The sequence below is a fragment of the Podarcis vaucheri genome (genome assembly GCF_965113315.1).
Source record: "Podarcis vaucheri genome assembly, chromosome: 7".
NCBI lineage: Eukaryota > Metazoa > Chordata > Lepidosauria > Squamata > Lacertidae > Podarcis > Podarcis vaucheri.
Genome location: NC_138765.1, coordinates 50,145,331 through 50,166,388, shown reverse-complemented (window position 1 = coordinate 50,166,388; position 21,058 = coordinate 50,145,331). Strand labels below are relative to the sequence as shown.

General features: G+C 41.9%; 1 protein-coding gene across 2 annotated transcripts in view; it reads right to left on the bottom strand.

The window, feature by feature from the left end:
- RANBP10 (RAN binding protein 10) overlaps nucleotides 1-21,058 on the bottom strand; it is a 48,194-nt gene that overhangs the window by 9,511 nt on the left and 17,625 nt on the right. For both annotated transcript variants that reach the window (XM_082229323.1, XM_082229324.1), the window contains exons 4-8: nucleotides 17,750-17,917; nucleotides 10,751-10,773; nucleotides 4,297-4,481; nucleotides 2,612-2,724; nucleotides 1,421-1,529 (exon numbers count right to left, since the gene is read on the bottom strand). In XM_082229323.1, coding sequence (XP_082085449.1) covers nucleotides 1,421-1,529; nucleotides 2,612-2,724; nucleotides 4,297-4,481; nucleotides 10,751-10,773; nucleotides 17,750-17,917 — 598 coding nt within the window. The remainder of the gene's footprint in view (nucleotides 1-1,420; nucleotides 1,530-2,611; nucleotides 2,725-4,296; nucleotides 4,482-10,750; nucleotides 10,774-17,749; nucleotides 17,918-21,058) is intronic.

The following is a 21,058-nucleotide window of genomic DNA, read 5'->3' as shown; positions in this document are numbered from 1 at the left end:
GTCTTTAGAAACACCCAGATGAGAAAAGCAGCATTCTGGTGTCGAAAGTAAAGTTTTCAGCTAGAGATGTCACCCACAAGATGATGCATAAATTTAATGTTCCATTCAAAAGCCCAGTATAAAGGAACCAGACACACGTTAAGCCCCTTCCCAAGACAGGAAACCACTCCAGCCACAGAGCAAAATCTTTTTACTAAAATGTCTGAAAGTGGCACTAACGAGTGAAAATTTTCTCTCTTGCTGAATTAGTATTCTTCAGGAGCTGGAGCTAGTAGATAAGATCAACACATGAAGCTGTCTTACACCAAGTTAGGCCATTCATCCATCTAGCTCAGTATTGTCTAATCCAGGGTGTGTTTCAGGCAGGGGTCTTTCTCAGCCCTTCCTGGAAATGCCAGCGCTTGGATCTGGGACCTTCTGTATGCAAAGCACGTGCTCTACCACTGAGCCATAGCATTTTGGCTTCACATTGGGAGCAACCATTCACCCTTAATGCTTTGCTTCTCATAGAAATTAGCATTGTGCAGCAAGTGTTAATAAGAGAACCATGAAGAAGAAATGAGACAAGTTTCTATACTGGTAAGCTGCTTAGAAGCCTACTTTGGCATCAAATTAATTAATTAATTACAAGACCCTTTCATAGTTTACGTTTGAAAGAACAGATACAGCAAAGCCTAGCACCTTATTCCATGTTCCATCACTGCAGACAGCCACTTCTAAAATCACAAGTGTGTTAAGAGTAAAAAAAACTGAATCTCTGTGAAAGTGGTATAGACCACTACTTAGTATGACCAACTAGTTCCAGTGTGGGGAACCTTTGGATCTCCAGATGTTGATGAACTACAACCAGATGATCTACCTGTACTAGATTATTAGATTGTGAGCTTGTACAGCAATTAAAAAAGTTAGGTGTTTTATGAGTGTTAATAATGAAAACAAGCAATTCAAGTCTGCATGCATGTCTTGAAGTACAGAGAAGGACAAGGAATGATACCATGGAGGAAAACGGTACCATTGCAAATAATGTCTTAACAGAGAGAGATGTTTAAAGCATCATTCTATAGGTAAAGCAACCTTTCACTGGATGATTTGCAATCCCCAGCTCTTCTGGAATAAGTTGGAATGTGGCTCAAGCCTGCTACCTTAACCAATGGGGTCACCTTTTCAGCACTACACATCACTTATTCTTCCTTCATTTAATAAATTTATTAACCACCATTCAAAGTGCAGTGATCTTCTCCTGACAGCTTCTAATTGTAATTGCCAAAGTTGTAATTGCCAAACCTGGAATGTTTGTATCATTGTATCATTAGACTCGTTTTGATAGATCACAGCCAGTAGTTCCAGTATAAGCCTCTGTCTTCTTATGTTCCTCACATTGCAGGTCTTACTGTACTTGAAAGGATTTGGATGTACTCACTTTAACATAAAAAGGAGATTAGGATTGTGCTCTAGGAGTCCTGGGTATAGCTGTTGTGTGGCTTCAATGGCTTCCCCCACTCTTCCTGCCAAGACCAGCTTCTGTATTCCTGTAGATGAAAGCAGAATCACTGGGATGGAACAGTAAGATTGCCTATAATGACAGGCGGCATATAATCCCATAGGTAGACAGGCAATAAAAATGTTGGACTATCTGAATACCTGAAGAACATGAACCTATTTAATTGCAGATGATGTTCAAAGGCCTTTTTCTAGATACTCCTAACTTCAGAGGATAGATAAAAGTGACCACAAATAGCGACTTCAGTGTGATGGCACCCCAGTTGTGGAATTTCTTCCCCAGAAGGTACACCTGGTGCCAACTACAGATTATTAGGTGTCAGATAAAAAGTGTTATTCTTGTCTTAAGTTTTTAACTGAACAGTAATACTGATTTATCTGCTGGTGTTACAATACCTTCATGCTGCTTCCTGTTGGTTTATTGATTTTATTAATTTTATTGATGTCTGAACTTTGTACCTGATAGTTGTTTACTGATGCTTTACATTACTTTATATGAAAGCTACTCTGAGAACTTGTTAAGAGGCAAAAGGAAAACTCCCCACATAAAATGATTTTATTTTCATTGTGAACCACTATGGGAATTCTTATAGCAGAAAGATTATCAATAAATATTCCAAATAAATATTAGTAATTCAGCAATTGAGAGAAGATAGTGGTCTTTCAAGTGCCATAAATCCTGCATGGAGTTAGAGGTATAACTCTGTACCCAAAGCAGTGAGTTCTTTGAAAAGGTCAGCCAAAGACAACATGCAAGGCTTTTTTTATGTATGCATTTAAAAAAATAGAAATAAATAATATAGCTTTGGCAGATTAAATAAAAGAGTACCTATTTTCCTTGAGTAGACTATCCTGCTTTTAAAGTTCTCAAACCAAACATTTGGTTTGGGAGTGGCAGGATGAGGGGGGGAAATGATGAGACATTGGAACACTGGCAGCCACAGAAGAGGACCCAAGGGAAGTTGTGCAGGATATTGAGGTTCTACCTAGTGACCACTTCCATTTGGCATCTGAATATGTGGATATTGGACTGAAGTCATGCTGCAGGCAGGAAGGGCTGTCTCTCAAGTCTTCAGGGAAAGTTGTGAGGAAGTTGTAAGAATAAACTTACTTTGTCTGTTCTTTATAGAGATCTGTTCTTCCTGGATTGTACTTTCCGTCACCCTGGCAAAGGCAGTTGCTGTAGCACAGTACCCGTGATGGACCAGATAGGAAGAGACCATACTGGGGGGAGAATACAGAAAGCAAATTGTAGAATGGGTATCTCTATCAGCACAGAGCCATGGCAAAGCTGTAAAACAGGGCTGTCCAACAGGTCGATCATGATCTACTAGTCAATCCCCAGGAGGTTTTTGTAGATCGCGGACGATCGCTGGCTCCGCTATCTGCCCCCCCCCTTAGATTGCTATACCGGAAGACCGAGCTCTTGCTGCGATGCTGACTGTTTCATTCGCAATCTCTTGGTGAGCGACTTATTATTTATTTCCCTGCTCTGATCCCCCCAATAAACGGCATTTGCCTCCCTAAAAAAAGCTCAGCAACTTTGACCAGAACCCCCCAAAAAGGGGTAGCTCACTGCCAGTTTTTAACTGTGTGAGTAAATTGCAGTCTCTTGGAAGTTGGCTATCCCTGCTATAAAATATATCTGGGAGGATCACATTAATTTGAAGTCAGACGGTGTATCCCAGAGTTGTCCTTGGCCCTGCTTCCTACAATGAAAATGTCACACTCTTATATGGTGAACAAAAGCATTTTGGGAAGGGAACAGAAGACACTACTCTTGGTACATTCACACACGCAACACAGGAGTTAGGCTAGCCAAAGGGAAGCGATCAACTCCTGCTTGGGTATGAACAGTCAAATTGTTATTAAAGAGCACCCAGGAAATGAATGCATTATGGTGAAGGAAACCTACATTAATGTTGCAAACTTTTTTTTTAGTATCACTTCATAAGATGTTCAAAATGATACTGTATTAATGTAAGTGAACAGCAAATGACCCTGGACCAATTTACTGGAAATCCTATAATGAACCATTAAATACACTGCCTGTCTTACTGAGGTCTGTAGCAGTCCTATAAGCCTATCTAATCCTTTTTGAAAGTCATATATAATAGAACACTAATCACTGTGCTGTAAACCACTCTACAAAAATAATCAAAGGGCATTATAAAAATATGTCAAAATATATAAAAAATCCAAAGCGATAGCACCCCTGTCCTCTGGAATGTAACATGCTTCCCTCCAGGTGTTGTGGTCTACAATTCACAACCAATGGTCAACTGCCTGTTGATTTTGCAAAGCTTCATCCAAAACAATTTCTGGGAAGAGGGGACATCAGATTCTCAGTCACTTCAAATTCTGTGCTCTGGAGCTCTGTGCTTCATTTCCCCTCATTTCTGTCTGGGACACAAAGATATAGAAGCTGTAATGCTTCTCCAAACCATTGCCTTTCCCTCCGCATCTGGTTCAGTGATTTGCCAGTGACTTGTCCTCAGACAGGCTAAAAAGCAATCAAGCCAGACAGTTCCTGAAAGCAGCCCTCCACTCTTGAGATTGCTACTGAAAATGAGATTTGTGCAGGTTTGTTCTTGTTTTTTAAAAATGAAACACATGTGCAGAGCAAACAGTAAGCTCTTTGTTCCTCATTAGCATTAAGGAACTTTAACACACACAAAAATTGTCCAACATAAAGGAAGAGGGGTGCAGGACATACTTTATAAGCAGACCACTCTATAGCAATTGATGTTCTTTAATGAAGCTTCTAAGTAAAAAGAAATTAATGCTCCCACTCACTTCTGTAGCATGGCTTGCCATTCACCTAGCCGGTCACCTATGGGAAACCGCTTAATGGTGCCCTGAATCTTTGCTCGCCACTCCCTCATGTAATCTTCGATGTCAAACACAAACGGCTGCTGCCCAAAGTTGGCATCCACTATCTCTCCGGGTGTCTGGAGCCCCACAGTGGGATATAAATTGGCCTGCCAAAAGAAGAAACCCCAGTTAAAAAATAGGGCCCTTTTCGGGAAGAAAGCTAACATACATTTTTCTCTGAGCCTCCAAGGATCAGCTGAAAACAAGCAAGGGTGCTAAACTTAGAGGAAGCTCAAATGAAGCCTCCAGATTAGGGAGACGTGACAAGCACTATTCAGAGCAATTTATAAGAAACCGAACACAATATATGAGGAACCAACTAGCAAAAAACCCCAACCCTTTATGACATAGCTGTAAGGTTTTACTGAATCTTTGTGACTTCCAAGAGCAGTTTGGGAAGTGAGAGAGCAAAATTAAACACACATGGCTCCATGTCAATCCTTGCATGAGTTTGCAGATTGCAAGTTTCCCCAGGGACTTCAGTCTTCCTAAAAACAGACTGTGGGAATGGAGGAAGGATCATTTGCCTTAATGACAGTCACATAATATGTACTCATAATCTTCCAAGACTAGAATGAAAGCTACTCCAGAACCTCCACAACATTTTACCGTCGTGCTTGTAGTTACCTATGGCAAAAATACTTTGTAAACAAATCCTCTAAGTGCCTCTGAGAAAGGTACAAGCAATGTGTGCTGGATAGAGCTTTAACAGCACCAACAGTTTTGAGCAAGAAAGAAAAAGACAGCTTAGATAAAGCAAAGCTACTATGGAGAACTGGAAGAGAGCTTCCAGCATCTGGAGGCAAGCAGTATTTCCCAGTCCAATCAAAATAGAAATCAACAATCACAGGTGAGCTTTAAATAACATACAGGGATCAAATGGCCTTCTACCAGCAGAGGAAAAACATACTAGCAACTAAGAGAAAGCAGCGTTGATTACTGTCACAAGGCCTATATACCAAATAACTACAAAACAAGGCTTTAAGAGGTATGTGAGATACTTAGCCCATACAGTGGTACCTCGGTTTTTGAACGCCGTAAACCCGGAAGTAAATGCTTCTGTTTTCAAACACGCCTCAGAAGTCAAACATACCACGCGGCTTCTGCTGAGTGCAAGATCCTGAGGCCTAGCTGTTGGCTATTGTTTGGTTTTCGAATGTTTCAGAACTCGAACTGTCTTCCGGAATGGATTACATTTGAAAAGCAAGGTACCACTGTATCTACATTTCCTTTCCAACAAGTCATGCCAGGCAGTGAATTGTGCTTTTCTAATCTATCTTGTACATTCATTCCAAATTACTCGTTTGACCTCCCTAATAACTTACACGTCACCTTCTAGTGAGCTTGTCCACATTTTTGTGGAAAGGGACATAGGAAGCCACCTTGTATACCAAGTCAGACCATTGCCCCATCTAGCTTAGTACTGTCTACACTCAGTCCTGAGTATCTCAGTAGCAGATCTCCAGGAAGTCTTTTCCCAATTACATGCAAACATGTGCTCTACTGCTGAGCTATGACCCTTCCCCAATATTCTCTTCTATTCCTTATCTTCATTCAGGTAATCTTGCTGTGCTGCTTTCTTTTTAATAGCTAGAAGATCCATTTCTTGCATTCCTTTCCAGGTGCTAGGGTGGTGTAATGGTTAGAGTGTTGGACTAGGACCTGGGAGACCAGGGTTTGAATTCTCACTTAGCTATGAAGCTCACTGGGTGACCTTGGGTCAGCCAGTCTCTAGGTCTAAGCTGCCTCACAGGGTTGTTGTGAGGACAAAATGGGAAGGGAGAACCATGTACACCACCTTGAGTTCCTTTGAGAAAAAGGCGATATATAAATGTAATTTAAAAAATAAATAAATCTGAAACCCAGTACCCTTAGTGAGAAGCAATGGTCAAGCATGCTCTGAAAATCTAGGTACTTTATCGGGAATATTATGAAGTCCTTACATATGCTGCTCAGTTTTTCTCAGCAAGAAACATTCTTAGAATTGCATTACTTTTCACACCAGGAGAGGAAGAATGGACAGGTTTGGTTGACTAGATGCAGCCTGAGTCTGTGTAGAGGGTGACAGTAAAGAAGAGGGGTGGGTTGGAAGAGTACCCTATCCTGTTGGTTGTAATTCCAAAGCAGAAAGAAGTCTAAAATCACATCTGATTGGATCAGTCTACCAAAGACTCACAGTATTTTTTGAAACCAAAATCTTTCGTGATACCAGTCAAGTCAAGATTGTATATAGCTGTTCTCCTTTACAGCTGATTTTGAATTCAAGTGATGCTACAGGAACAGCCCTCACAGAAAATAAATTCATTGCCATGCAGCTAAGAACTGAATATCCAAAGGTTCAGAATTAAGTGGACAGGTAGAGAAGAGTTCAGTGCCTAGGCAGAAAGGAAGCTGAAGAGCTAAAATTCAGAGTAAGACTCATGCAACACTCTTCCAAGCAACAGAGTAACTGCAGTAAGAAAACCAGTGTACTGGGAAGGATTAGATAAAAGGCAGCTTAAGCTTCAAGGACTGCTACTAAACTGGAAAAAGAAGACAACTTCAGAAGTAGTAGACTGTAGACAAAAGGGCAAAGAATGTTTATCGTGCGCAAGTATTTCATGGAGTTGCAGACTGATTGCGTAAGAACTTTTCAGCACAGGAGAAGCAGATGATCTCTGAAAAGAGTATCATCATTCACAGATATGAACCAACTTAATTTCATTTCTAACAGTGGGTGCTAGAAATCATATGATTTAGGTGTTTTCATTTATTTTTATTGATTCTGGAACTATATTGATTTTGCATTGTATTGTAATTCACACTCTACTAGTGAAGTCAATATCCCCCTGTTCTGGATCACAGGGAAATCCATATGCAGTAACCAAATCCATAACCTAGAACAGATTTCCAAGCATGGTTCCCCAGATATTGTTGGATTACAATTCTTATTGTCCCTGTTCATTAGGCATGCTGGCTATGGCTGATGCAGATTGTGGTCCAATAAAATCTGGGGAGCCAAGGCTGACTAGAAAATGTAGCATTCTATCTTTCATTAGGACTGGCATGAAACACAGCATGTAGGCAGGATCTTGGATGTGCTGCAGGACATGGAAGAATATTGGGGAGGGAACTAGCCATTGCAAAGAAGTACCTCTTAAACTGTTTGCAGGTACCCAACTAAGAGTGAACTCTGCAATTATATAAACTTACATTTAAACAAGCAGGGGCCCTGCTCCTTGGCTGGATCTTTAACTGTTCATGAACACTTTTTGAAAGGAACTAATGCTACCTACAAATCATCTGAACAAATGACATGTCTGAATGCAGCAACAGATAACAGCGAAACAACCAGACTGATAATAGCAATGAAAACCTTGGACTGCAATTCAGCTGCACTTAAAGCAGGCTTCCGCAACCTCGGCCCTCCAGATGTTTTGAGACTACAATTTCCAGCATCCCTGACCTCTGGTCCTGCTAGCTAGGGATCATGGGAGTTGTAGGCCAAAAACATCTAGAGGGCCAAGGTTAAGGAAGCCTGACTTAAAGGTTTCAAACAAAGCTCTCCCTCCCCCAAAAAGTTTGTTCCTTGGTTGTTAAATAGTTGCTTTCAAAGCTAAGCAACCATGGGACATGTAATATCTGCATGTACATACATTTTGGTTTTGATTTTCAAGAAGTTTTAAAGTATTAAGCTAGTCTATTATGCTATGGACCCACAAAATGCACACTTCCATTTGGCTTGCAATATTATCCAGCCTTGTAAACTAGCTCCCCAAAGTTACTAATCTGGGAGTGCGGATGCTAACCTGCTTAGGGGCTAGTACCCTGTGTGTCCCATGTTGGCTGTGGAAGAGAGGGCAGCATGTATATGCAAACTACTGGCCTGTTAACGGGTGCTTGTTTTTTTTAACGCCTTCCATCAAGTAGGCTGACAGAAAAGATAAAAAGCAACCCATCCCTACATTAATCTGGTGCATTTCCCTGATGGTTATGGAGGAAAATGACTTCTTTTCTTCCACAGCTAGCAGAGATACCAAGTGGGCTAATGGAAAAGTGATGGAGTGAATGCTCCTCTTCTGCCAGCTTGCTCACTTGCCTGCATGAAATTCTTGGTTGCCCATGGCAACTGAGTGAGTTGTTAAATACAAGGTTGGTATCTTTGCTGTAGCTTTCAAAGTGCAAATTCCAGCACTTGCATATGCTCAAGTTAAGTCTATTGCGCGGCAAGTTCCCTCCCCCATATGAAATAAGACACAGGACACGTTATTTAAGGTTAATGGGCGTAAATGGCCACAACTTTATTGATTACAGAATTGAAGGTATTGGCCTTAGGCATTGGCTCCTATCAACTACCCGGCATGGTGACCGGGAAGGGTTAAACACAAACCATGGGGGTCCTGTTGAAGTACGCCAACTAGGACCCCACGGGTGTCACCGCTCGTGGGCGTGCCGGAGGCCCTTACCTTACTAGGTCTCGGACAAGACAACGCCCCCCGGAGTCCTTTACCGGACTACCCTTCTTTCCTTGGGGGAAGGTGATGGCGTTTCCTTCCCCCCCCGTCCATTTGCATAACTAATGACCCCTGCCAATGCCTAACCGCCACTCGAGCGGAGCTCGCCGCCAATACCTTCAGGCCTGTAACCATCTCCTAATCCCTACTATGATGTCTCCCAACCATATATCGTTTCCGGCATCAGACAGATGCACGCCATCTCGTCTGTAGAGGGCCTCGTTGCTGAACTGTATGCTTGGGTGTCCTATGACACACCCGCCCAGAGCCGCCACTCTGCGTCCCACTGCCCGCTCTAAAACTTTCCTCGCTTTATTAACTCCCACTGGGCTCACACAATCCCTCCATGTCCTCCTCTCAAGCAATGAGGACCACAATATTGTGGTGTTTAGGTATACTGTCGTCAGATCAGACAGATCATCAAAAATGTTCCATCTCAAATCAATAGCCTTGCGATAAGCGAGGTCGTTCTCCCCTAACTGAATCACCAAGGCATCAGGTGGCCCCTCGGAGGCAGCTCTCGCCATCACTGCTGGCTTAAATTCACTCCAGCGCGTCCCTCTCCGCGCTCAGCTGCCGAGGAGTGAAGAGGGCGGTCCCGGGGCGTGCCTGGCCTTAAATACACTAGGCCACGCCTCCCCGGCCCGCAGATTGGTGGGCAGGGGCGAAGGCAAGCCCAGGGATTCCCTAGCTCTCGCGGGGGCCAAAGTCCATCCCCCGCGAATGTGGGAGGGGTCAGCCCGCAACCCCCTCTCCTCCCCGAGGCTCGGAAATGGCTTTGCCCTCCAGATGCTGTTTTACTACAAATCCAATCACCCCTAACCATTAGATCTGCTGGTCAGGGCAAATGAGAGTTGTAACCCAGCAATATCTGGAGGGCCACAGATTCCCACTCCTAACCTAACTCATGAATGGTCTATCTGTTCTCCCTACTGCTGTTGCAAAATTTTCTTTTTGTAAGCCTGTTTGTCTTGCATGTTTTGAAGTGCAACTGCTTACATGTTTTGTATTCTGGTGCTGATTCCTGCACACAAAATGCATAATCTCAGACTTTAAAAGTACATGCTGGTATGCATTCCCACTTTTCCTTTGCCACATGCTCCAGTGGTAAGCAAGAATGCATCAGCCCACATGTTGATGCACATTTCTAAACAGGGGAAAAATTACACATATATGCACTGTTTCTAATGGAACCAATGCATGTGCATTTTGTTATCGGCTCTGGGACTCATGTGCAAAGTTCCATGGAACAAAGCAACCCTCAGTCTACCATTTCTATCCAAGAGCCTTTGAACTTTGCTCATGCTGAAAAGAAATTTCTTACTTGATTTGCTACGGTGTTGTTAGATTTCGACTCCAACTAGCAAGTCCAAGAGGCAAGGAAATGTTTGGATTGTGGATGTAGTTTGTATAGCAAAAACAAAATGGAACATTTCAGAAACTGGGAATTGTCTTTGTTTGCTTGGCTAACTTGCATTGCTGAACAATTCACTAACTCATGTTATTTTTAGCTTGCCTGAGGCACCCAAGGCAACATAGAGGTCCTGCTTTATTCTAGACAGACGTCTTGCATTGTTTATTTTAAAGCAAACCATATCCCTGAAAAACTATTGAATTCCAAACAACCTTGCAATAACTTGAGTTTTCCCTACACTTCCAGTATGTTCCAAGAAAAGCCTGATAATAACCAGCACCCTTTCTGCAGCTAGTTTTGCTAAAAGAAACTTGCCAACCTGATTCAATGCAAACACATCAAGCAAGGAGCCTTATACTAACCACTTCCAGATGGCATGGCAAAGAGAAGACATCAAAATATCCCAGTCAATTTCCCCCTCCCTTCAATTTGAATCTTTTGTTAAAATACTGAAAATAGTTGTACTTACAGGGAGGTCTGTAAAGGCTATACCTGTGGGGGGAAAAATATTAGAATTAAGACAGAGGATTTCCTCCCATTTGCCTACAACTTTAATGTATTACACATGCTACAGCATAATAAATTCTATGTTGGGCCTCAACAGAAGCAATTTGTGGTTTGTGAAGCAGGATCTTCCATGTATTGCAATCTTCGGTGACATTAGGAAGACTTGCAATGTCTATTTGTGCTTTCTCAGGAGCAATTCCCACTGTGTTTGGTGGTTCTTACTTCCATGCAATTATATTTAGGACTGTAGCATTAGTTCCTCAACTTAACCTTCAACTTAAGGCTGAACTAAAGGTTTCATAAATAGTGAATTAACTCACATTGTGAATTAGAACCTTTTCAGGGAGGTTAAAGTTGCCAATAAATTTTCAGACAAAGACCAACACCAAAATTTCATTGCCCTCTATTGCCCTCCAGGACAGCTGCAACAGAGTCAATGGGTTTGTACCAATGGAATTCATAGGATCCGAGTTAGTAGTTCAGAGTTTGCCTGCATAAGGAATCAAATTAAACTAGGGTGTGTGTGTGTTAATTTAATGCAGATCTGTTAGTGACAATAAAACTCATCCAAAGTTTAGTTAGTTTTATTTGTTTCTTTAAGGCATCATCATGATTTAAGGATTTATTTCAGACAGAGAAAAACAGCTGAGGATTCAGATGAAGTAAGAGAGGAATGTGGCTTGGGGAGGGGTGTGGCCAAGCAAGAGTCCCAAGTGTCCCAGACAGAAAGGTTTGGAAGGTCTGAGCTGGCTCTGAGCTTCCTCTTCTCTTTGCTTTCGGTTACAGGAAAGCCCAATTACCTGCAACTACATCTGTGTACATTCATTCTCTTATTTCTGACTTTCCCTTTCCACTCTCTGTCATCTCCTTCAGTTACAAAGTTCAGGTTGAATGCCCCGTAGAGTAGAAACCAGGCCTTTGGGAGTGTGTGTCATGTTAGTCTATAAAATTTTAGGAACATGGGTGACACCTTAGAAAAACACAACTGCCACACTCAAGTGATTTAATACCATTTCTTAAAATGAGAATTACAGGGTAACTGCACATAGTACTGGAGAGAACCATTGTTTCAGGAGACACGTTTCACTTGGAAATTGTTAGATGCAGGTATGTTTCATGTCACTTTCACTCTTTACAGCAGGGGTGGACAACCTGTGGCCCTCCAGATGTTGTTGGACTACAACTTCCATCATCCCTAGGGTTGATGGAAAATAGATTCCAACAACATCTGGAACGCCACAGGTTGCCCACCCTAACTTAGAGAAAGATGGAAACCAGCTGACTGCATCCACAGTGAAACTACTATCTTAATCATTCAAGTGACTCCAAAGTCATTGTAATATGGGTGTCCTGCAGTAACGTCTGAAACAGGTCTAAGAGCAACAGTTTTCACGTTACTTGTTACAGAAGAATTTGCATGCATATGCACACACACAGAACCCTACATTTTACCCCTATAGCTTTTGCTGCTTGAAGAAAAACCACAGAGACTTTGTGAATTATACTTTGCATAATTCAAAATGGCTTCCAGGCACATCTAATCAAAGGTTTTGGTGTTGTTATTAAAGCAACACCCAAGAAGTAATTCTGTCCCACAGAAAATAATCCTCTGACAGTGCACTGAAGATCTGAATGAAAGTTTTAACACAGGATATATAAGGGATAGAGACTTTGTATTTGGGGAAGGGAAGGGAAGTTTCTGGCATTAACAGAGGGTATCCTACTTACAGCCATTTCACTCCACCCAAGTGAGATAAGATAAGACACTGAGGGTTACAGAACTCAAAGTAAAGAGTTTGGTACATTTCCAGATTAAGGTCAATTACAATGCCAGCTCTAATTCCCAATAAACTAGATGTTCCACCATCACCACCTTTTCCTTTCAAGAAAGCAATGCACTACTGGACTCTCAAGGAGAAGTTTCAAAGAAGGTTATAGAGCTCTCAAGAAGGCTGCCAACTTAGCTGGCAGAATCAGGGAGCCTGCAACTGCTCCCCCCGTCACATCTGATACAATCAGGCTCCTCCAAACCAGGTTGAAGGTTTGAAAGAGATGCTGAGTAACAACTTAGATAAATTAAGATCTCACAAGTATAGATGTTGAGCCCTAGAATATAAGATTACATATAAACAAGAGATTCATATATATATATATATATATATAGAGAGAGAGATATTACTGAACTTAATATCACTGGTTTGTTATTTCTACCCAGACTTCACTTGTGCTTTCTTGTTTGAAAATTTGAAATTATGGTTTCTGGCTATTCAGCAAATATCAATTTCCTCCCCTCAAACAACTGTGGTGTTTCAACTTTGGTGTTTCATTTGGAATCTGAACCAAAAATACCCTCCTTTTAACAGATTAAGCTATTGGGGAGGGGGCAGATTTCTTTCACAGCAGGGTGGAAAATGTCAGGCAGACTCATCCTACAGAACTGAATACTAGGAGCTTGGGTTGTGAAATTTGCAAGCACTCCCTGCCATCCTCAAAATGGATTGATTTCTTACTTTGTCAAATTCTATCAGGGCTCCTTTTTTAGAACAAGGATCTGGTATTAGATTGAAATAACCAGCCCTGCAAAACACACCTTATTTTCAGAAGCCCTGAAATATCATCTCCACATCTTAAGTAACCAAACAACAGCATAGTCCCTCACTACATTTGAGACCTATTTTTTCATATCCTTACCATGGAGGGGAATTTGCATTAAGATACCACTTGCTTTTTACTGCACCTCAGGCTTGAAGATGGCAGTTCCTCCATGCAGAAATCATTCCTTGTAGACCTCTGTCTTTGTCCTACCTTTCTTGACTGCAAACACCTAAAGATTTTTTCTGTTGTCCAACTGATTTTAGATAATTTGCTCTTTGTTCACTTTTGGATAGACTATATTCCTCTTACAAACACTCTGGGAAATGCAACAATTTCTATCCAATAGTGTGAAAGAGCTCCCAGAATACAAAACTACTCATCTGACCTGTTGGTTAGACAATATCCTCAGACAATATCAGTTTTCAAACATGTCTGTTTAGATCCAGGGTGATGTGTAGATTCAGAAACAAGCCTTAATGGAAAAGGTAATATGCATAAACTATAGTGCAATATCCTATCAGTGAAATTTACACTGACTGACCAACCAACCTTTATGCTTCAGTCTGGGCCCACCTGAACTAAGCCAATAATATACTACGGATATATACCAGGAAGATAGCTCATCCAATTTCTCCCTCTTGCCAGAACAACTCTCTGTGCACTTAACCCTAATTGGGGTTTGCACGAGAGGCTGCCTGTCTCTGGTGACACAGTTGTTCTACAGGCATTTAGAAAGCTGTCACTAAAATAGGAGCATCTCAGGACAGATTGCTTCCAGTTTTAGCCAAGCACAGCAGCTTTAACACGTACAGACCAGCAATGCTGGAGGCTGGAAAGGACGACAAGCACTATATAGGGAAGAGTTGGGCATGAAACACATTAGTGCTAATGTAATTGCAACACAGCACCTGATTGTTAAAATAAATAACTTGAATGCTCTGAAAGCAGGTTATTATTCCCATCAACAACAAGAAGTTCTTTTAGGAATAGGTTTGGTCTCTCAGCTTTGCCCTCCACAGTAGGAAAAATCCTCCCCTCAATGAAGCAATCCAGAAGAACAAAGCTTGCAGGTCTGGTAGCAGGCCATCTGAACATCCGTTGGGTTGGACAGATGACTCTCCAATCCAGCAAAGCTTCACAAATGGACAGCCAGGTGCTTCTAATAAGCCCACCAGCAGGGCATGGAGGCAAGAGCCATCTCCCGCTTTTGTCCCTCAGCAATGGATGTCAATGGCATGTTGCCTCTGAATCAGGATCTTTCCATTCAGCTATCACACCCAGAAGCCACTAAGTGGAAAGCCACCACTAATTTGTACCCCTTTAAAGCTATCTAAGCCAACAGCCTTCAGTGCACTGAGGCAATCAAATAGGCTAATTAGGTGCTGTGTGAAGAAGTACTTTTTCTGGCCAGTCCTGAAATGACAGTAAGTCCGCAACTTACATGCATTTAACTTGTGTACATTCAGCTTTAGGCGCTTGGCAATTTTTAAAAAAAGAAAGGGGGCAGTCTAGGAAAAAAGACTTTGGCCATCCCACTCACCACTGATCCCGATGCGTTTGACTATACATAATTTTGGCCTTGGGTGTGATCTTCAGAATATAACCCCTATGTAAGTTGCGGGCTTACTGTACTCTTAATCAATTTATTTGGGTACCACAAATTCTGGAATTGAGAAATAGAGGGGAAAACCCTGCTTCCATCACACCATGGATCATTATATAAAACCTCAGCTGTCTCTCAAAGACAATTAAAGGAGACCAGAGCTTGGCAAACTTCTCTTGCAACTAAAAATCCCCAGTATGTTAGCTTTCTCTCTGACTGCACCCAGAATTAACAACTAAAGCACAAAATGCAGTTGAATTCTATAGACAACATCCATCCATGCAAGCAAGCAGACAACCAATGGGAATGCAGGAAAGTCTGTCTAAAATCTGCTGATGTTCAGAAAGAGAACAGGCCCATGCAGTGCCTTCACTAGAGGACCTCACTGATAATTCTTCAGTGGAAGCTGTATTTGATGCTGAACTTGTTCTTTGTGTAGGCTGGAGCAGGCAACCCGTGGCCTTCACATTTTGCTGGATTACAGCTCCCATCAGCTCCAGCCAGCATGGATAATGGTCAGGGATTAAAGGAGCTGAAGCCCAACATAGACTGGAGGGCCACAGGTGCTCATCCCTGACCTAGACTGATGGATTACAAGAAAGAAACCTGACTACATTCTCACCATGATACTGAAGGCTCAGAAAGAAAAGGAAAATAAACCATAGGGTTTTTTGGGGGGGCGGGGCTTTAGTAGATAGGAAAATGACTACCATGCTCTACATAGCTCTCTAGTCTCTGGTCAGTACCTCCACAGCTTAGCCCCAAATCAAAATGAAGAGTACATTTGTGCACATGTCATCTGCATACTTTCTCTTGGTATGGAGGCTGATCCTAGGGACAAATTACACATTTCTCTTAAAGATCAGCAACTTCACATTTAGAAATTCTTGAGTGAGTGCCATCTGGACTTTTTCATATCTGGTTCCTTGGACCTGATTCTTGACACCTCAGTTCCTCAGACTCGCTTCCTGAGAAAGTTCAGGCACATGAATTTTCCCTGTATCTTCCACAGTGAAGATGCAAAGAATTCACTCAGCTTCAGTGCTGTCTCATTTAGCATACCTGTCATCCAAATGTCCAACTGCCTCTCTCTCTGCTTGCTTCTAATGCATCTGAAGAACTTTTTAGTTGTTGGTCTTTATGTTTTCAGGCAGCAATGTGCTCCTCACTTTTTTCACATCCCTTACTGTCTGCCTGCCCTTTATTTGCCAAAGTTTATGTTCCTTTTGGTTCTCCTCATTTGGATAAGACTTCTATTTTTTAGATGAAAGCCTTCCTTGACTCTGCTACCATATTCTTGGCCTCGGTGTTCCCTTTCCTGCTCTGCAGTATATTTCTAGCTGAGCTTCTATTTTTGCAGTTTTGAATAACCGCTAAGCATTTAAGAGAACATTGACTTTGCATTTCAACTTCCTTTTTACCAATCCCCTAATTTTTGGGAATTTTCCTCTTTTGAAGTCAAATATGACTGTGTTGGACTTTTTTGGCAATTGTCTACAAATGGCTAAATTTGACAGTGCCATGGTTTCTGTTCTCCATTAGTTCTCACATCACAGTGGGCACTACTTAAGATTGAGTCCAGGGTTACCTCCCCTCTGGTCAGCTCCATGACCAACTCTTCTAGGGCTCAGTCATTCAGGATACCTATAAATGTTACCTCTTTGTCATGACTAAAATGTGCATGTACCCAGTCTATGTGGGAATAATTGAAGTCACTTCCTCCTCTGGATACCTCTTTGGTATCATTCTCCATCCCAAGATAACTTTGAACATTTTAGAAGATCCCCAGCACTAAATTATTTTGGCAGCTTGGTATTGCCACCCACAGCAATTCTGTTGAGATGGGTGTCCCTTCTGAGATTTTTAGTTTGTGGGATTCTACAACCTCTTTGACATACGCAGCAACAACTCATCCAGTATGCCCTTCTGAATGAGATTATATCCAGAGATAATTTTGTTTCATTGGTTCTCTCTGTTCCGCTAGGATTCCATGATGCCCACTGTACCTTTGCTCTCCTTAAAATCAGGCACTCCAACTCATGTATCTTGGCTCTGAGGCTTCTAGCATCAGCATATAAACACTTATACAGGGTCTTCTTCTCCAAAGGTCTTTGGCACGTGAGTTTTATCCTATGGCATTTTGGCCTCTTTGGACTGCTGTCATATGCCCATGCATTTTCAATGTCTAGTTCTACCCTCCCTATTTGGACAATTAAAACATTTTCATTATAATTCCTTAGACATCATTTATCCTGAATCAAATGTTCCTCAGCTGCTGCTTGCTTTTCTCTAGCAACCAGTTTAATCATTAAGACACTTCACTGTGAGCTCAAGAATCCCTAAAATGAATATTAACTGAGATTCTCCCCCTCCCCACTCAATCTTGTATATTCACATAGCAATATATTCACCTGCTTAGAGAACTGCAGTGGGGCTGACAGTCTGCTTTAGTGTATATAGAGCAATAACCTTGAACTTTTGCTCCCAATCTGAACCATGAGAAATGGGAGTAAGTCTTTATCAGTCCTTCCTTTCCAGCTGGGACAAAGAGATAGCAGTAAAGGAAAAAACTGGATGTAGATACATGAATTGTTCACAGCACTAGTTGTTATCTACCAGTATTGACACAAATAAATGAGATCATGTTGGTTTTGTTTCACCCAAGAAATCATCCTGCTGATTGTACGTTAAAGAAGAGCAGACAGTGGCTCAGTTTGTAAGCCCAAAACAAAATAAAGCTGGTCCAGAAGTTTGTTTGCCTACCTAAACTGTGCCCATTCTTTGTGTAGAAGCAGGTATTGTTGATGAGGTTTACACAGCAGCCAATCACATCTCCAGTAGTGAATGTGGGGCCATAAGGCTGTCCTGTCCCTGAAGAGCAGAAGGAGTGTCCATCATCACCATGGTAGCCATAGGAATGTTTATCCCAACCTAGAGAAGACAACATCAGACGGCAAGTTTAAACGATGGCTGAGCCTGACAATAGGAACAAAAAGTACCATATTATAGGATACATAAACAGGAAAGAGGCAGAGATATATCCTCATACAAAGCAGGAGTAAAGAGATATGTAGTTAACATTTGAGAGCATTAATGAAAAGAAGAGTTGTTAAAATACAAGGTGGTAACTTTTAAGCTCTCATATATCAGACACAAATAAGCTCTGGAGGAGAAGTCAGAAAAAATGGTGACTGGTAACCCTTACACCATCAAGCTCTGTAGCAGAAATCCAATTCTGATGAGCAGACTGATTTGAGTGTCTCAGTTCTGATGGATGTAACCGGTGTTTGAAATTACGTGCTGTACTGCACACAGAGCTGACTCAGTGCTGATACAACTAGACTATCAGGTTTTTATTTTCAACATTAATATACTAATAACATCAAAATTCATTCCATCTTGTTCAGTTTGTTTCTCTGCAGTTTGGATAACACACACACACACACACACGTATGTGCATGTGCATGGTAAGTGTGTGTATACATACACTCTCACCCACTCCTCCATTCATTCTTAAGAGCCAATTACTATTAATTTTGCTTTCCTATGCAACGGATTATTGTGACTTTTTGTGGGACTGCTAACTTGTTCTCATGTACATTTCCAAGTGGTCTTCCTTTTCCTCTTAACCTATAGACTTGTTGGCAGCACACACTTTCTGCTATATCTTGAGTGCATTTTCTTCCCTTTAGCAAAGGATGCTGTAACCGTGGAGGACAGCAGACTAGGCACATATGCTGTGCCTGAGAGATAAGAGCACCCAGGCAGCACCAAATGTCCTCAAATGACCCCGTCTTAGGTACCGTATTTTTTGCACCATAACACTCACTTTTTTCCTCCTAGAAAGTAAGGGGAAATGTCTGTGCGTGTTATGGAGGGAATGCCTATGGGTGGCATGCCTATGGATTTTCCTCCTCTAAAAACTACGTGCGTGTTATGGTCGGGTGCGTGTTATAGAGCGAAAAATACGGTAGGTATGCCCAACTGTTGGCAGATAGAACAGACAGGAGCCCACCTACAAGCCTCAAGACTCTTCTGCTGAAATACAGGGGTTCTACATTATTCATTTGAGCTGTCCCTGCCCCCACTACTGTCCATAATTGTAATTCATGGCTTAACTGATTCTTCTGATTTTGATCCAGAGCCCACAAGAAATGAGACGTAGTACACTCCTGAAAGTCAATAAGGCAGCTGGATTTCCAGGGATAAGGTTGGAAATGGCTGTACAATCCACTGTGCTACATTCTGTGACAAATCTGAAGGTGACGTGGAAGCAGCAGCTATTGCAGAATGTGTGGCTAGCCTCTTAAGTGGAAGCATAGAGGGCCCATATAATTCCAGTTCTAAAAGAACTGTGCTGGTTGCCAACATACTTCCCAGTCTGATTTCAAGGTGTCAGTAATGGTTCCAGAAATTTCCAATATCTTATTTAGAAACTTACCCCAATAACTGCAAATTTCAGCCACTGAGAATTCTACTGTAATTTTGGGAAGTGGATTGTCAGTTTGTTCTCTATACGTTCGGGTGCCTCTCAAGTTATCATCGCCAAATGCAGCACGAGGGGTCCTGAGGTGGGGGGGGGGTCTATTCAATGTTTAGGTGCCAGGCACCATTTTGAATTGAGGGCCAAACTGTGACTATGGTATGCAACTGGGCCCTTTCTGGTATAGGTTTGCCTGCCTCTTGAGATATCTGTCAGTACGCCTTTGAGCCGATATCAACGACTGGGCTCAACAACTTCTTCTGCCACGACTGGGCTAGATGACTGGAGCACTTCCCGAGACCTTCCACTCCTGGAAAGCAGGTCTAAGTGCACTGGACCCACAACTGTCCATTGTGAGCACCAAACTCAGCAGAGTATGAACAACACGGAAGAAAGCTGTGAAACCTAACTTCTTTATTTTCTAATAGCTACTGCAAACTAAACTAAAGAGCTACTGGCTTGCATGAGTGTTACAGCTCTCACTCAGCCATCTAATCTCTACATAGATAACACAGAGACCCCCACAGAGTCAGGCAGGAGTGGAAGAAGCGAAGAGCAGTTTCCGCCCCCTCCTTTCTGAAAACATGAGATCAGGAGATTCTTGCAATGGGAGGGGGTGAAAATCATCACCAAACTAGGCCAGAGGGTTCTCAGAGTAAGGGTGGCAGACTGTGTAAGCATTGGGCACCATTTTAAATCAAGATGGGGGATCAAAATATGACTTTGGCATGACTTTGCCTATTTCTTGGCATTATGTTTGGTCTTCTCTCAAGAGATCGTCACCAAATTCAGGACAATGTTTCCCAAGGTGGGGGCAATGGGCTGCAATGATGCCAGGTACCAAATTGAATAAAGATGGTGGACCAATATGTCATTGACATGATGGGTCCAAACTCACCAATCACACTATCCATTTAAAAATCACAATATTTTTTTGTTTCTAAAAATTCCCAGGCAGTGCATACATTTTATGGTGACATGGGAAAGGGCCTTCTCTGCTGTGCTGCCCCATTTATGGAATACCCTCCTCTCTGAAGTCTAATGAGCACCAACACTGGCCTTGTCTCAGCACCAATGCCTGGTTGTTTGCTCAGGAATTAGGGCTTTCTTGATTGCAGTTACCGGTAAGTATTTTGATCTGCTCAGTGTTCTTATGTTTTTCTCTTGTCAGTTATGGTTTTATTCGACTATTTATACAGAGATTTTTTCAATGAAATACACCCCATCCTCAGATCAACTAATATACAGGTTAGAAATAGCTAATAACTAAAGTAAACATAGATCTGAGAAAGACGCACTAACAACAAAGAAATAAATAAACCAAGTCAAGGAGGGGTGGGGTGGGGTGGGGAAAGGAAGGTAAAGCAATTCTTGCAGTAATGACCAGGAATATGTCTAGTAATCCAATTTATCTGCTATCTTGAGGAGAGGCATATTATGTCAAGAAAGTCTTGCATTAAAGTCTGAGTGCCAGCCCCCGCTAGTATACCTTTTTCTTCCTATTTTCTTGTCACATTACTGTGGAGATAGAGGGCACTTGAGAAAGCTCTATAAACTCAGTAGGTCAAGGAGCACTGTCAACTGTTCTG